Source organism: Oryctolagus cuniculus, chromosome 5 (genome assembly GCF_051225735.1).
Source record: "Oryctolagus cuniculus isolate XC-2025 breed Fujian yellow rabbit chromosome 5, ASM5122573v1, whole genome shotgun sequence".
Classification (NCBI taxonomy): domain Eukaryota; kingdom Metazoa; phylum Chordata; class Mammalia; order Lagomorpha; family Leporidae; genus Oryctolagus; species Oryctolagus cuniculus.
This window is the reverse complement of record NC_142871.1, coordinates 81,764,974-81,781,923: the sequence shown is the minus strand read 5'-3', so window position 1 is coordinate 81,781,923 and position 16,950 is coordinate 81,764,974. Positions and strand designations below refer to the sequence as shown.

At 37.5% G+C, this 16,950-nt stretch overlaps 1 protein-coding gene across 7 annotated transcripts in view; it reads right to left on the bottom strand.

The window, feature by feature from the left end:
• The window catches only part of MAP3K7 (mitogen-activated protein kinase kinase kinase 7), an 80,896-nt gene that overhangs the window by 40,022 nt on the left and 23,924 nt on the right, over window positions 1–16,950 (bottom strand). For 4 of the 7 annotated variants that reach the window (XR_517954.5, XR_011388616.2, XM_002714584.6 and 1 more), the window contains exons 5-10: window positions 16,379–16,517; window positions 12,084–12,208; window positions 9,761–9,889; window positions 7,419–7,549; window positions 5,220–5,301; window positions 841–971 (exon numbers count right to left, since the gene is read on the bottom strand). Coding sequence is in view for 4 of the 7 variants with exons in the window: in XM_002714584.6 (XP_002714630.3) it covers window positions 841–971; window positions 5,220–5,301; window positions 7,419–7,549; window positions 9,761–9,889; window positions 12,084–12,208; window positions 16,379–16,517 (737 nt within the window). In the remaining 3 variants the exon portion in view is untranslated. Of the gene's footprint in view, window positions 1–840; window positions 972–5,219; window positions 5,302–7,418; window positions 7,550–9,760; window positions 9,890–12,083; window positions 12,209–16,378; window positions 16,538–16,950 lie in introns of all 7 variants that reach the window. The other 3 variants (XR_016233851.1, XM_089332892.1, XM_089332891.1) reach the window with 1 other exon arrangement.

Sequence of the window (16,950 nt, the reverse complement as noted above, 5' to 3'; positions counted from 1 at the left end):
GTTTGTTAGATTTAGAAATCCCGGGCCCTAGAAGGAAGAAGATGCCCAGAGGGATTCCTATAGATCTTGTCCTGCTCTTAATGAACAGGGAAGTTTGCAGGGGAAAGGAGAGCAAATCAAAACAGGCAAAAATATAATAAATCTGAACAGCTCAAAATCATAGATTTAGGACAACTCCCTTAACTGGATAGTGCTGCCAGACTATACCATTTTACATTTTTTTTAAGTTTGTTCTTTTTTTTTTTTGACAGGCAGAGTGGACAGTGAGAGAGACAGACAGAGAGAAAGGTCTTCCTTTTTTCGTTGGTTCACCCTCCAATGGCCGCTGTGGCCGGTGAACTGCAGCCGGTACACTGCACTGATCCGAAGCCAGGAGCCAGGTGCTTCCTCCTGGTCTCCCCTGTGGGTACAGGGCCCAAGGACTTGGGCCATCCTCCTCTGCACTCCTGGGCCACAGCAGAGAGCTGGACTGGAAGAGGAGCAACCGGGACAGAATCCGGCGCCCCGACTGGGACTAGAACCTGGTGTGTTGGCGCCACAGGTGGAGGATTAGCCTAGTGAGCTGTGGTGCCGGCCACCATTTTACATTTTTAACTGTCAACTATTAAAGTGAGGGATCATTATAGGGAGGGAGTTACAAAGTTGGCAAAGACAACAACTGTTATTTGAAAGAAAAACAGTTCGGTAACAAACAGAAGGAGAAATCTCATTTTGTCTTTATTCTTAAACTCATCGGTTCCAGGAAGATTTCGGATTTATATAATAGAAGATGGCAAATCATTAACTTCAATTAAAATAATGTTAATAAGGTTATCATGCAACTTTCTTAATATAACAAACCTGTTGCTTGGCTTGATTTTTCAACAATTTAGATTCTAGGCGTTTAATAGTATCATTTGTGGCAGAAACTTGTTCCACGTTAGTGTCACTTTTATTACTGGTATTTGTAGAAGCGATATCCATGAATGAACCTAAGAAAGCAGAACATTTATCACTACAGGTTGAGAATAATACAAACACTTCAGTAAACAGTATGTAAGTTAAATTCTTTTCTAAACTAGCAGGACATGAATAGAAATAAAGACATTTTAAGTTAATAAAGATAAATAAAGATACTTAAAACAAACTTGTTTTTTTTAATAATATTTACTTACTTATTTGAAAGCCAGAGACAGAGAGGTAGAGAGTGAAGAGACAGAATCTTCCATCTGCTATTTTATTTCCCAAATGCTTGCAAAAGCCAGGGTTGGGCCTGACCAAAGCCAGGAGCTGTAAACTCCATCCAGGTCCCCCACATGTGTGGCAAGGGACCCAAGTTTTTGGGCCACTACCTGCTATTCCCCAGGTGCATTAAGGAAGCTGGACTGGACGGGGAGTCAGGACTTGATCCCAGGCACTATAGTATTGGATGTGAATATCCCAAATGGCAGCCTGCGCTGCTGGGCTACAACCTCTACTCCCAAATGAACCCATTTCAAGTGGAACTTAAGGACAGCTGAATAAAGGAACCTAAATGCCTAAATTATCCAATTAGAATATCTAGAATAACTTAAAGTTTTTAACCTGATCTAGGATAAAAACTGAAGGCTTTTGATTGAGATGGGGAAGCAAAAAGGAATAGTAATTTGAAGGAAGTAATAAAAAATTCACTATGGAAAATGTTAAGTTTGAGTTCCTGTTTGGTATTAAGCAAGTAGTTCCATGTATGAGTATGGAGTTCCAGTAGGAGATGGAGAAAAACATCAGTAAATAGATGGTAGATAATGCCATTAAAGCCATGATACTGGGTGGAGTGAGCAAGGAAACATGCATAGATAAGCCCTGCACACTCTTACATTTATAGACTGAAGACATGAATAATCAGCTAATAAGGAAACTGTGAACAAATGGCAAGAGATAGAAGACAAAAACCAGGCTAGTGGGAGTCTGGAAACCAGTGGAAGAACATGCTATAGGAAAGCCAGAGTACTAAACAGTGTCAAATGCTAGAGTCAAATACAATGAGAACTGAAAAATCACTTACTAGAGTCTAACTCTGTGTTACCATAATACAGAGATAATTGCTGACCTTGACAAGAATAATTCCACGGCAGTAGCAGAATAAATGTTCAAATGAAGTGGGTACAGTATAGAATGGGAAGAGAGATTTTTTTTCAGAGAATGCAGAGACAGCCTAGGTTTGCTCTGGGAATGATTCCAGTAGAAAACCTAAAACTGATGACAGGAGAGGGGAGATTGTCTGGGATGGGCAGATGGGTATGATGCACAACTAAAAAGATTCACCTTTGGCTACAAGCTTGGATAGTGAAGCCATAGTAATGAAAGAACCTACAGTAGATGAGTGTAAGTGCAGACAGGTAGGCAGATGTAGTACAGAATCTTGTGGAAACTGTCCTTTGATTACTCCAATGTTCTCAGAAAAATAGCAAACAATGTCCATGTCATCTTAGAGTGAGCAGTGGTGAGGAGGTGCCTGAAATTTGAGGAGAGGAGCTAAAGTATAAGATTAAGTCACTGGGGACCAGTGCTGTGGCATAGCAGGTCAAGCCACGCCTGCAGTGGCAGCATCCAATCTGGGAGCTGGCTCAAGTCCTGGTGGCTCCACTTCTGATCCAGCTCTCTGCTAATACGCCTAAGAGAGCAGTGGAAGATGGCCCAAGAAATTAGGCCCCTGTATCAATGTGGGAAACCCGGGAGAAGCTCCTGGCTCCTGACTGGATCAGGCCTTGCATTTCTCTCTCTCTCTGCTTCTCTGTAACTCTTTCAAATAAATAAATAAATTTTTTTAAAATTAAGTCATCTAGGAGAGAGGTGATGAACTACAAATATAAGTGTCCGGTGGCAATGAATACATAATTGAAGAGAGTGAGCACATGCTGTCTCCAGCCATATTCAGCTGCACTGACACAGGCAGGGAGCAAACTAAGTGCCAGATTTAATCAGATTTGGGGTTAAGCCAGGCAACTCTGAGAGGGACTAGAAATGTAAGATTATTCTCCAAAGATTCAAATAGTTGACTGAAATCAAGCAGAAGGAGGGACACAGAAGGACCTAAAAGACTGAAGGTCATCGAGAAGATGGAAGGACTGAAGCACACTTTGGAAAGAATGACAGTTTGGAGGTAGTGGGACTAGCAAATGATGGAATTCCAAAGAAATTTCAGAGCATCTCTAAAGATTTTCACTAAAACTGGAATTTAAGAATAGCTAAGCAGGGCAGGGATCCAGCGCAGTGGGTTAAGTTGTTGCCTGCAGAGCTGGCGCCAGTTCAAGTCTCAGATGCTCCACTTCCAATCCATACTAGGAAGGCAATGGAAAATGGCCCAAGTACTTGGGCCACTGACATACACGTGGGAGACATGGATGAAGCTCCTGGTTCCTGGCTTTGGCTTGATCCAGTCCTAGCCATTGTGGCCATTTGAGGAGTGAGCCATTTGGGGAGAGAACCAGCAGATGGAAGATTTCTCTGCTTCTCCCTCTTTGTTAATAACTCTGCCTTTCAAATAAATATTTTTAAAAAAGCTAAGCAATAGCTAGTTTAAAATAAATAAAACTATTTTCCCCCCAAAGAAACCTTTTATTTAATGAGAATAAATTTTGTAAGCACAACTTCAGTAACATAGTGATTCTTCCCACCATACCTACCCTCTCACCCCTACTCCCAACCCTCCTCCTCTTCCCTCTCCCATTCCCAGTCCCATTCTCCATTAAGATTCATTTTCAATTAACTTTATACACAGAAGACCAACTCAATACTATAAAGATTTCAACAATTTGCACACACACACACACAAACACACACAAAACGTTTGAGAACAAATTTTAGTTAATTCTCATAATAAAACTCATTATGGGCAGAGATCCTGTATGGGAAGTAAGTGCACAGTGACTCCTGTTGTTAATTTAATAATTAACATTCTTATATATGTCAGTGATAACCTGAAGCTCTTGACATGAGCTGCCAAGGCTATGGAAGCCTTTTGTGACCACAAACTCTGTCAGTATTTAGACAAGGCCATAAGCAAAGTGGGAATTCTCTCCTCCCTTCAGAGAAAAGTACATCCTTCTTGAATGGCCACTTCTTTCCACTGGGGTCTCACTCACAGAGATCCTTCATGTTGGACTTTTTTTGCCACAGTGTCTTGGCTTTCCATGCCTAAAATGCTCTCATGGGCTTTTCAGCCAGACCAGAATGCCTTAAGGGCTGATTTTGAGGTCAGAGTGTTATTTAGAGCGATTGTCATTCTATGAGTCTGCTGTGTGGACTGCTTCCCATGCTGGAACATTCTCTCCATTTTAATTCAATCTATTATTATTACCAGATACTCGATCTTATTTATATGATTCCTTTAACAGTTAATCCTATCTATATGATCACTTTAAAAATATGATCACTTTAACACTTAAGATGGCATTTTTACCACCCAGCTTAATGGGATTTGGGGTCCCATGGCAAGTAAAAACTATTCTTGAAAAGGGAGAAACAGACCAGTAAAAATATGTCAGAAAAGTAAAATTTTAAAAGAAAGGCAAAAACATATGAGAAGTTTTCAAAAAATTCATGGGAAAAATACATATCATGAAAAAAGCATGCATAGATTTCACACTGTTTTGCACCAAAATAATCTTTTAATTCTATTCCCCATGAGCTTTGGAAGTACTCTCACATGTATATACAAACACCACACCTTTTAGTTATAATTAATAACAAAATGGATAAATGCCATATATTTTGAGAGTACAATTTTGAATATTATTTCTAATTTTTTGGATGACCAAAAACTACATATCTGACCACTTTATTTCAGAAAGCAGAACTTTTAACTAAAGGTAAGCTTCTTAAACAAGAGTCAAAAAGTAGTGATGTTCATGAAGAAATACATTAAACACATTTATAATAATTTTTAATACTATTTAGCAGTATCACGTAGAAACTATGTTTTCAAATTAAGAATGACATACACAGTAATATAATATCCAGCCTTATTTTATATAACTATACAAGAATTCCAAGCCTTGGAAGCAGGTCTAAAATAAACTCTTTAATCTGGGTACCTTCATGAAAAATGATGCACCTGGAAACTCAAATTGCAGTCAATCATATGAAATGAAGGAATTAAAATGCAAATGGGAACATCATTCACTGCTTCTTGATTATAATTTCATTGGAATAGAGACCAAAAAAAGTCAGGTTATTAGTCTTCCTATCTATCCATTTACCTGTACTGGTGGCAGAATTACTCTGTCCTTCATCTGAATACTGACAAGGATACTGCAATGGCTCATCTGCTCCTGGGAAGTACTATATATAAAAAAGTAAAGGACAATTTAAAATTTCTTTACTACAGACCAATTCCTGTTAAAATTACCTGAAGAGTACACCTGAATTACTTCCCTCTAATGCGACTTGACTATACCAAATATGCTGTTTTATCGTCCCTAAAACAAATACTAAATTTGTAGAGGTCTAAGTTTTTGATTTTGGTAAGATGATGGTGACATACTCCCTTTTGAGTTTCAATTATGATGAATGCTATGCACCTGCCTAAGTGTCTTATTTACATGGAGTTTAGACAGTCTTGAAGGAAACACCAAATATTTCTCTAGAGCAGGGGTAGGAAATCTTTTCTCTGCCAAGGGCCATTTGGATATTTATAACATCATTCAGAGGCCATACAACTTAAAAATTAGCCTGCTATAGATTTATTGAATTTTGAGATCTGCCTGTGGTTGCCTTGGCAGGGTTACCAAATTATTTTGTGGGCCTTAGATGGTGCACAGAAGGCACGTTCCCCACCCCTGCAGAGGAATATATGAAACAGAACACTATCATGGCTATAATGATCTGAAATACATCTATGTTCTCATGGCAATGATGTAAACTTCTAAACTGTTGCAATGATTATTGGCCTGACAAAGGAGACTGGTATACCATAGCATAATAATTAATACTAAATATTCTAAATATTATAAGTATTGAGAGAATAGATATTGAATGTCCTTCTCTGAGGTAGAGACATAACACTGAAAGTATCTGCTAGACAAAAAAGCTTAAGGCACTCTTCTGAAATTAGACAAAGCACATATATACATAGTTAAAATCTGAACAATTTCTATATCTGAAACTTCTGTTATTTTAATCAGAGACTAAGTTGTTTCCTTATGCACAAAATCTTTATTTAGCACCTTGGGTTCTATATATAGCTGGTATCCTAGTATGATGGCAAAGTTTAACCAAATTAGTTCAAGCTGCTTTTCCTACATTATTCTCAATAGAATGAACAAATGAAACCTTTGGGACGGTGCCATGGCTCACTAGGCTAATCCTCCGCCTGCGGTGCCGGCATCGCAGGTTCTAGTCCTGGTCAGAGCGCCGGATTCTGTCCCGGTTGCTCCTCTTCCAGTCCAGCTCTCTGCTGTGGCCCGGGAGTGCAGTGGAGGATGACCCAGGTCCTTGGGCCCTGCACCCGCATGGGAGACCAGGAGGAAGCACCTAGCTCCTGGCTTCGGATTGGTGCAGTGTGCCGGCCGTAGCGGCCATTTTGGGGGGTGGACCAACAGAAAAGGAAGACCTTTCTCTCTGTCTCTCTCTCTGTCTAACTCTGCCTGTCAAAAAAAAAAAAAAAAAAAAAGTAATCTTTGGGTATTAAGGAAATCACTTGGTCTATATTTAAGGAAATTGCAAGGTTGTTCTACTGATCAAATTGCTCTGAATTTCAGGTACTTTCATTTTAAAGTAACATTTTAAAGCAAACATTCTATTTGGTTGTTTTCTTAGTCTACCAAAATCTAGAAGTCTAAACTATTTCAAATGATTCTAATGTATTTGATTTGTAGACTAGGAAAATTAAAATATTCTATAAATCCTAGAAGAAAGGTTAACTTAAAAAAAATTTTTTAGCTATGAAAACCTTTTCAGGTTTTCATATACAACAAAAATACAAATAGTAAAACATAATCACTCAAATGTATTTGGGAATGCAACCTCTCCCTCTACTGTCCTGTGTAACTAAATAAATGACTGACTGATACTGAATGTCTGATGATATATATCAGAAAATTTTAAATTTCCTTCATTGGGTGTGAAAGTCATAATATACCCAAGTCCTGCGAAGGCTTAACAGATCATCTAATTCAGCTTCTCTCACATTACAGATGAGACAACAGAAACACATGTCCACTAATGTAAGCAGTATGAAAAGGTATAACCAGAAACCTAGCCTAAACATCTTCCCATTACAAGGAACTAGACTACTCCCCCTTCATACTCCAAATGGGTCTTCTGATTATATGAGTAATGAAAACCCAAAAATAGAAAGAAGAAAATGGTTACAATGTCTCCTTTACTCTAAGCCCTACTCAAACTCAGTATACATTAAATTTCCCTAAATTCAAAGCCCCTCAAAAGAAGGATTATACCCGCATCAAGTGAGTCATTATTTTCACAATTTCCTCCATGGAAGGGCGCTGAGAAGGGTCTTTAGACCAACAACGAGTCATCAGGCTCTCAATGGGCTTAGGTAAATTTTTGATCAGTGGTGGTCGAGTACCTATAATTAAAAATGAGAGAAGGAGGGAAAGCAATGTATTTACCCAAAGAATGGAGCAAGTTCTTTATTTGTATTCCCAAAGCAGTGTTTATTTTATAGATTTTGTAATTTAAAAACTATATTTTGGAGTAAAATAAGGACTTATTTTTGTCCTATAAGTTAACATTTATTTTATGTATATTTTCCTAAAGGGAAAACATCTTTAAAAAAGTTAAATTAAAACTTGTACATCGGGGCCAGTGCTGTGACTCAGTAGGTTAAGCCTCTGCCTGCAGCACCGGCATCCAATATGGGTGTTGGTTCTAGTCCTGGCTGCTCCTCTTCCAATCCAGCTCTCTGCTGTGGTCTGGGAAAACAGTAGAAGATGGCCAGGTCCTTGGGCCCCTGAACCCACGTGGGAGACCAGGAAGAAGCTCCTGGCTCCTGGCTTCAGATGGGTGCAGTTCCGGCCGTTGCAGCCAATTAGGGAGAGAACCAGTGGATGGAAGACCATGCTCTCTGTCTCTCTCTTTCTCACTGGCTATAACTTTCTCAAATAAATAAATAAAATCTTTAAAAAAAAAAAAAAAAAACTTGTACAATATAGAACAACAGTAAGATTGAGAAGTAACAATATTTGTTATGCTCTTTTAACAACAACAACAAAAAATGGCGTAATGTGTGAGATCTGGATGGAGTTCCTGGTTCCTGGCTTCAGCCTGGCCTAGCCCCAGCTATTGCAGCTATGTGGGGAGTGAACCAGTGGATGGAAGATCTCAATCTTTCTCCCTTTCTGTCATTCTTTGAAATAAACAAATCAATAAATCTTTAAAATAAAATTCAAATGGTGGTTTGAAGAAACATTACCTAAATTTCAAAAATTTCAAAATGTGTTTGAAAACTTATCTTTTATATCAAAAAGTTGGTCAACTACAGTAGTATACTTGCTGACTTCCAAATGACTCTTTTGAGACCTTATGGTTGCTGTGAATCAATCATTTCAAGGCTCAAAATTCCAACTTTTTGTCCTACACCTGTGTAAAATTATTAGTAAGATCCCACTTAACATAGGCCTCAAATACGAAGTTTTGGTAATTTTATGAAGTAACAAGTTAGTTCTTCTACTCCTTATTTCATTGCCATTCAATCATTCACTGCCAGCTGACAGAGAGAACAAACTGTCTTGGTCAATGATCTAGCATTCCCTACCATGACCCTGACAGCAGTAACACTGCAAGTGGTACAGAAGACTGATAAAAACAGCTAAAATTGTTCTGATGATCTTCTATGAATGACCTGAATAGTTAGGCAGACATTTGTGTTTATTACTTACGGAACAGTAAATATAAATGTTACAAATCAAAATGATTACATTCGAATGAAAGAAATGAAGAACAAGGCTAATGCTTACTAAGGTTAAGTAACTGTCCTTCATGAAGAGTTTATTTTCCCAAAGCAAATGTGGAATAACTATTAATGAAGAGGATCATGCTAACATCATATGGGGTTAGAAATAAATACCTAAGTGCTTAGAAATATCATTACTAGAGATATGCAGGAATAAGAATAGTGAGTCCCTCAGTCAATATGTCTGAAAAATACAGCAACTGAGTCAGAAAGATCTAGATTTGCATCCCATCTCTGCCACTTACTAATCCTGAGACCATGGCGAGTTATTTGTGTCTCTTTTTCCTGTAAAATGAGACAACCAAATTTACCTCCTCAGGCTGTGTGAGACTATAGAGAGAGGGTATGTAAAGCACTCTGTTTTGCTTTCATGAGCTTAACCAACAACTCTTATCATTATTTGTTGCTTTTTCTCCTTACTGAGACTCTGCTTCCTCAGGAGAAAAAGGCTGTAACTTTCCAATTATCTGAACCACATGAGATTTTATTTATGTATTTAATTTTTCAGAGAGCCTAGTATGATCCTTCTCTATGCCCGAGAGAGACAGAGATTTGGCACTGGTTGTGTTCTGATGGCCTTTCTCCAATATGCACAAGTAGCACATTCTCAGCCCTGTATGGAGGCCAGGGAAATCCCCAAATCTGTCCTACTAGACTCAGGGGCTGGGGATTGATAATAGATATATAGTTTGATAACAAAGAATTTTAGTTTTTAAGGTTAGGGATAATTTTTTTCCTTATTTTGGGAGAGGGGATGGAGATAAGACAGAAACAATCTTCCAAATATGAAATACAAAGTACATTAAAAAATTTCTTTTTACGAACCATTATGAACAGCCCACATGATTCGGAAAGCCGGCCCACCAATTTCATCAAAAGGTTTCCGACGTGTTATCACTTCCCAAAGGATAATGCCCCAGCTGAAGACGTCACATTTTTCACTGTAATTGCTACCTAGAAAAAGAAGGCAATATAATCTCAAGACTCTCTTCCACACGATATACAGAAACAACTGCGTTCATAAATCTTCAAGAATCTTGGATATGAGGAGGCTGTCACAGGTAGAAATGACTTTCTAAAGCAACTTAAGTCTTTTCAATGAATACTTTTTTTTTTGCATTTATCATCTACCTTTTATCACAAGGTATAGCTCTTATCTTTCATATATTCAGAGTGACACTTTCTCTGTGTATTCTTTTCTAGAAATTTTTAATCTTAAAATTTTTCCCCATTCTCTGCTATCAAAACAAAGCAGGAGAAATCTATAACTTACTGGCTTTTCCCCTTAACAATAAAATTCTGAATAAAATAAAATTCTGTATGAAAATTATGGCTAACAAATTTATGGTAAACAGATTATACAGCAACATTCATAGGATTACTAAATCCCTAGGTGAATCAGCTTAATAAACAGTTCAAAAAACAAACAAAAAGTGACAACCGTAAAACAAACCAAAAAAACCTCCCAACCCCCATAAGAATAAGCAATTATTATAGTAACAATCTTGCTTGCTCAATAGCACACTGTAATGCAGCAATACAACAAGATTAATCTACTATGGACAAGTGCTTCCAGATAACATCTTTCAAAAATGAAATTTACATAGTATAATAGTCTCAGTTTTGTTGCTGAGATAATCAATGGTGCTATGGTTTGAATATTTATTCCCTTGACCTCAGGAGTTTAGTCTCCAAAGCCTAAAGTTACTAAGAGGATGGAAACTATATCCAATCATGGTCTTTAAAAGTAGAGCCTTAGTGAAGTGATTAGATTAGATGAGGTCTTAGGGTTGAGCCCTCATCACTGAATGTGGTACCTTCGTAAGAGACACATAAACACATCCATAAACATATGTGCTTGCTATCTCTTGTCATCTGATGTCCTGGGCCATCTCACAATTCTGCCAGCAAAAATGCCATCATTAGATGGCAAAACAAAGCCTCAGTTATTTTACTACAGTGTCAAAAATTGAATAATATGAAAAGTAATTATTATTCTTTTGAATAAACCAATCTTTCTGTTTTCCTTACTACAGTAATATTGTGCCATTTTCACTTACAGAAAAGTATACTAAATAAGTAAATACATTTTTAAAAAGTCAAATGTATTTTATATACAAGAGGCATTACTTAATTTTGTGTAATTTAACACTTGTTTGTCCACTAACTTTTTAACTGAATTTTAGGGGAAAATAGCTTCATTCCACCAACTTGTTACCCAACGTTCTCTCTGAGATGGCCAAAACCAAAAAAAAAATAACACTTTAAATTCATCAAAACTAAAAGAAATAAGTGATAATCAGAATCTGATTACTGAACAAATCTGAACCTTATGACCATTCATAGTTCCTAACATACAAATCGTGTACTTCCAGTTTAATTCTCATATTTAAAAGATAATCTGATGTTTTTATACAGAAACAATATATGTTCATGAACTATTCTTTTAGAACCCGAGTTTTATGGATGTATAAAAGAAAGCAAACCTAAGTTTAAGCTTGCCCTCTATTTGCAATTTTTAGTATCATATTTCTGCCCAGTTACTAGCATATTTTAAAGTCACTGCATTTAAACTTTAGGGCTGTCAATTTTTAATTGCTAGGAAACCAAAGCTGGTTATTCCTGGTATGCATGTTCTAGAGTCTCTATAAACACTGATTCAACAAACACAGCTCCTAGGGAAAATAGAGAGTTAGTCCTAGGTACCTCTGATCATGAAAGATTTTGTCAACTGAGCAACATATAACCTTGTTTGCGTTTCTGTTTAAAAATACCTTATTTAATATATATTAAATCATTAGCATTAAATGATCTCTAATGATCAACAGCACTGTAAATCATGCCTAAATGAGATTATCTAACACTTGCATTTGCAAACATTATCTTACACAAGTGATTTCTTATACTTAGGCAGTACACTTGGGGGCCATTTTAACAGAAAAATCACAACAAAAATCACAAAAATAGTCTCAATAGACTGTCAAAGATCACCTGTTTACTAAATGAGAATGAGACAAGAAAGTACAGCATTGCCCTGTTCAACTTAAGATTAGAAATGTGTCAGGAGACTCAAAATTTGCACTGCTCTACAATGCACATGGTGTCACAATAGAGTGAGGCAGTAAATCTTATGCTTTTGCCACCATACCTTCAAAAACTTCAGGTGCCATCCATGCAGCACTCCCCTTGTTATTGGTCATGTGTGTCTGAATGTCACAGGCTGTACCAAAATCACAGATTTTTAGAACAGTCCCCCCTGCAACCAGCAGCAAACTGTTAAAAAAAAAAAAAAAGTTACAAGGTCAATATTGTTTTCACAAAAAAGAAGAGACATCTGTGGAGAAAGAAGGGGCTAAACAATATGGATATTATTTAATTTCTGTCAAATGTTCCTTGGTCACTTTAACAGCCTTTAGAACTGTTAGCCATAGTTTTGAATACCACAAAAAATTAACTGACCATAATCTAGAGCTTTCTTAGGGAGACTGGTAGGCTCACATTTTGATGTCTCCATCTCTAACTTCACAGTCTTTCCTGACCATGCTTCTCTGTAGCAAAAATAAAACATGAGGTTTAAAAAAATCTTCCAGCAGGTCAACATTAGTGTCTTGAAATGGGAATTTAACCAGAAACATGTATCATATTGTTTCAAAAATAACATTAAATAATTTATTTTTATTGTTTTTAAAAGATTTGTTTATTTATTTGAAAGGCAGAGTTATAGAAAGGGAGATGCAGAGGAAGAGAGAGAGAAGCCTTCCATTCACTGGTTCACTTTCCAAACAGCCACAATGGCCAGGGCTGGGCCAGACCAAAGCCAGGAGAAAGGAGCTTCATCTGGTTCTCCCATCCTCGGCTGCTTTCCCAGGCTCTAGGCTCATTAGTAGGGAGCTGGATGGGAGTGCAGCAGCTGGGACTAGTGCCCATATGGGATGCCAGCACTGCAGGTGGTGACTTAACCCACTACAGCCACACTGTCCCCGTATTATTTAATAAACGAAAATGAACCAATGTAGAAGGAACAGCATAGTCCTTACATTGTTTCTCTTAATTTTGAAGATACTTCTAAAAATGGTTCACTCCCAGAGCTACTTTTGGGTTTAGAATGTGTGGGTGGAGGATAAATCTACCAGGGTTAAAACAACCTAATGAAAGATTTCTATAAAATTTTCTGAACTTAAGGTTTCCCAGGAGCTCTATTACCCAAGAACAACTGTCAAGTAGTATGCTCTTATGTAAAGGGTTTTGTTTTTGATGACAAAAATAAAGACAGGTAGGGGCAAGAGTTTGGCCTAGGGATTAGCAAGCCAGCTAAAATGCTGATATTCCACATTGGAGTGCCTGGGTTCAAATTTCCAGCTCTGACTCCCAATTGTAATTACAATTAATTATAAATTTCATAAACTTTTTGCATATGATTTTGTCAAATTCTAGCTGGAGTGATTATTTAGAAAATCAGTTCCTGGTTGGCACCGTGGCTCACTAGGCTAATCCTTCGCCTGTGGTGCCAGCACCCTGGGTTCTAGTCCCAGTCGGGGCACCAGATTCTGTCCCGGTCGCTCCTCTTCCAGTCCAGCTCTCTGCTGTGGCCTGAGAGGGCAGTGGAGGATGGCCCAAGTGCTTGGGCCCTTCACCCACATGGGAGACCAGGAGAAAGCACCTGGCTCCTGGCTTTGGATAGGCATAGCACCAGCCGTAGCAGCCATGTGGGGGTGAACCAGCAGAAGGAAGACCTTTCTCTCTTTCTCTCATTGTCTAACTCTGCCTGTCAAAAAAAAAAAAAAAATCAATTCCTTTTAGTGACAATAAGTTAAATAAAATAAACTATTATTCACATTTATATACTTGCAACAATAGTATCATGATCATCAAGTGAGTTGCTAAATGCAATTTACCTCTACATGTACTTCAACAAAAACAATTTTCCTGTTTATCACTATTTTTGTTCAAACTCTTATTATTCTATTCTTCACCCAAGGTAAGTATAAGCACTCTGTAACTGGTTTCTTTGTTTCAACCTGGTACAATTGAGATATCACAATAACTTTTCTGAATGACTTCTACACTGTTAGTATTCTCTCACTCTTAAGACTTTAATAATTCACCATCTGTGAACATACGGCTCATTGAAATCTGAACATAAATTACCTTTGTAGGTTTACTTTCACACAGTTCAGATAAACATTTTACTGTCTTATGTACAAGTAAATAAATTTGCAAAAGATAAATAAAATAGGGAACACAAGCTGAATATATATAAAACAACTCATCAAATCATTTGGTGCCTTTTTTATATGTTATCCTGAGGAACCCTTCCTAACCACTGAATCTTTACGCTTTCTAATGACAGTAAGATATAGCAGATAAGGGTATTTATTCAATTGTCCATGAAAGCATAGCCATTTCAAATACTCTTCCTTAGCACCTTCTGAAAAGTCAATTCTAATTCTTTTTTTTTTTTCTTTTAAAAAAATTTTTTTTGACAGGCAGAGTGGATAGTGAGAGAGAGAAAGACAGAGAGAAAGGGCTTCCTTTGCTGTTGGTTCACCCCTCAGTGGCTGCTGTGGCCAGTGCGCTGTGGCCAGTGCACAGCACTGATCCGAAGCCAGGAGCCAGGTGCTTCTCCTGGTCTCCCATGCAGGTGCAGGGCCCAATCACTTGGGTCATCCTCCACTGCACTCCCGGGCCACAGCAGAGAGCTGAACTGGAAGAGGGGCGACCGGGACAGAATCTGGTGCCCCGACCGGGACTAGAACCCGGGGTGTGTGCTGCAGGTGGAGGATTAACCTATTGAGCTGCGGCGCCGGCCAATTATAAAGAACAACTTGTTATCTGGGTGCACCAAAGATTATTTGCAATACTACAGGAAGAATTTAACCAAGGAAATGCCCAGGAGGAATGAATGACCTAGACCAGCTCTCTTAAAAATATGTTAATAGTATTTACTAGCAAAAGGAGAATTCCTATCTACAAATTATTTTAGTAGGCTACATCTGGTCTATGTAGATTAACTAAATAAACCTAAAATTTATGGGGTATGGTTGGATGGAGACTGGAGGTAGTTGTTTAAGCTATGTAATAATATAAATCGTATTGGAAAACAGAAATGACTTTCTTACTTCCCTTTTAAACATTATTTCTCTATTCAGTAACTAGCTACTCATTGCAAAGTAAAACACATTTTACAGTAGAAGAAAGGGACACCTTCAAATGTTGCATTTGATGGCGCCAGGCTCCTCCAGGAAAAAAATGCTTTAATTGTGTCTGATGCTAACTTGTACTCTTTGTATCATTAGTCAATTTGTTGCTGCTGGACAGGAGCTGATTTTCCTAAGTTTGCTTTAAGAATTCAGCTCCATAATTCAGAGGGAGAGGAGGACTGAATATCCACTGGCAAGGAAAAAAGCTAAGTGTCTCTTTCTCACTAGCCAGGGCAGGTAGCTTAACAAAGCCCCAAAATACATACATACATACATATATAAAAATGTCATGACTCTAGAGCTCAAATGTGATTTTACCAGAAATCTGTGGAAATAGAAATCAGCTTTAGCCTGGTAGTATAAAGAAGGCACACTAGTAAGAATGTAGAACCTATGTAGATTCTACCAGTGTCCCCAGCAGGGACACTTTAATGATTTGGACCTGTACCAAGAGAATAAAATAATTTAAGACAATAGTTGTGATTATATCGTAGGGAAAACCTCTTACTTGGAAACTGATGGGCTGAGATGGAGGTGAGAAGATAGATGGGGATGTTTTTGGGTTTTTTACAGGTGGATGTAGAAAGAAAAATTGAAAAAAAGGGGATAATAAATTTCACATACATGTTTTAACTCAATATCTATGCAGAAAAACAAAACCACTATGGTTTTAGAGGTTTTTGTTTGTTTGTTTATAAAATTATTTCAGGTTTCAGGACTCTCAATATGGAGAAACTCAGAATATTTTTAATTTCTTCTCAGATGCCAGAAATGACATGACATTTTTCTTTCCTATGAAAGAGCAAGTAATAACCACTCCATACATCTTGGTAGAATGTCTACCATATGTGGATGCTGTGCCAGGGATACAGCAGGGAACAAATCAGGCCTGTCTTCACTCTCAAGGAACTAATCACTAGGACAATACTATATACTACAGGCACAAAATAAGAGTTATAGACCAACAGCTTCTAGAAGCATGCTACTCTAAAAAATAAAAATTCTTACTAAAGATGACATTCTAAAATGTAAGCTTTGATAAACAACTAAATGATGAAAATGAGTCAAAAATAAACATTACTGAGTAAGCCAAAAGAGAAAAGTAAAGAGAAAGTCAAGTGCAATGCAACAATTAGCTTACAGTAGGGAGTGGGTGTGAGTGGCAATCAGGGTGGTGGCAGGGAGTGGGGGGAGATAAGGAAAAGAAGGAAGAGAAGGGGGTTGCCACATTACTACAACTTACTTTGGTGGTTTCAGGTCCCTGTGAATTAGAGCTTTGGGTTGCATGCTGTGAAGGTAAGCCACTCCTTGGGAACACTGTAAACACCAACTCATTGCGTGGGCAGCAGTATAATAAGGCAATGGTTCAGCACCATGCAGCACTGCAAAACAAAGGTACAAACTAAAAAGAACTTTATTGCATATAACAAAAGATACAATATTAATGCAAGCACTATCAGAACAAATGGATAGGTTTCTACATATGCTCCTTTTAGTCCTGCAAATTATTTTCTAAATAAAAAAAATTATCTAATAATTTCAAGTGTATAACTGCCAGATAAGCACGTAATATTCAGTAGTACCCATAGTAAATGCTATTCATATATTCATGCAAAATTAATATACATTTTCATATCTTTTCAAATTGACAAAGTCTTTCAGATAGTAATACAAATTATAACCAGTCTTAGTCATACTACTATAAGAGAGGTGTAGTGGAAAATGTATAAGAAGAAAATGATGTGTATTAGATATTTACAACTGTGCTATCTTTTTTTAAAAAAGATTTATTTATTTATTTATTTGAAAGTCAGA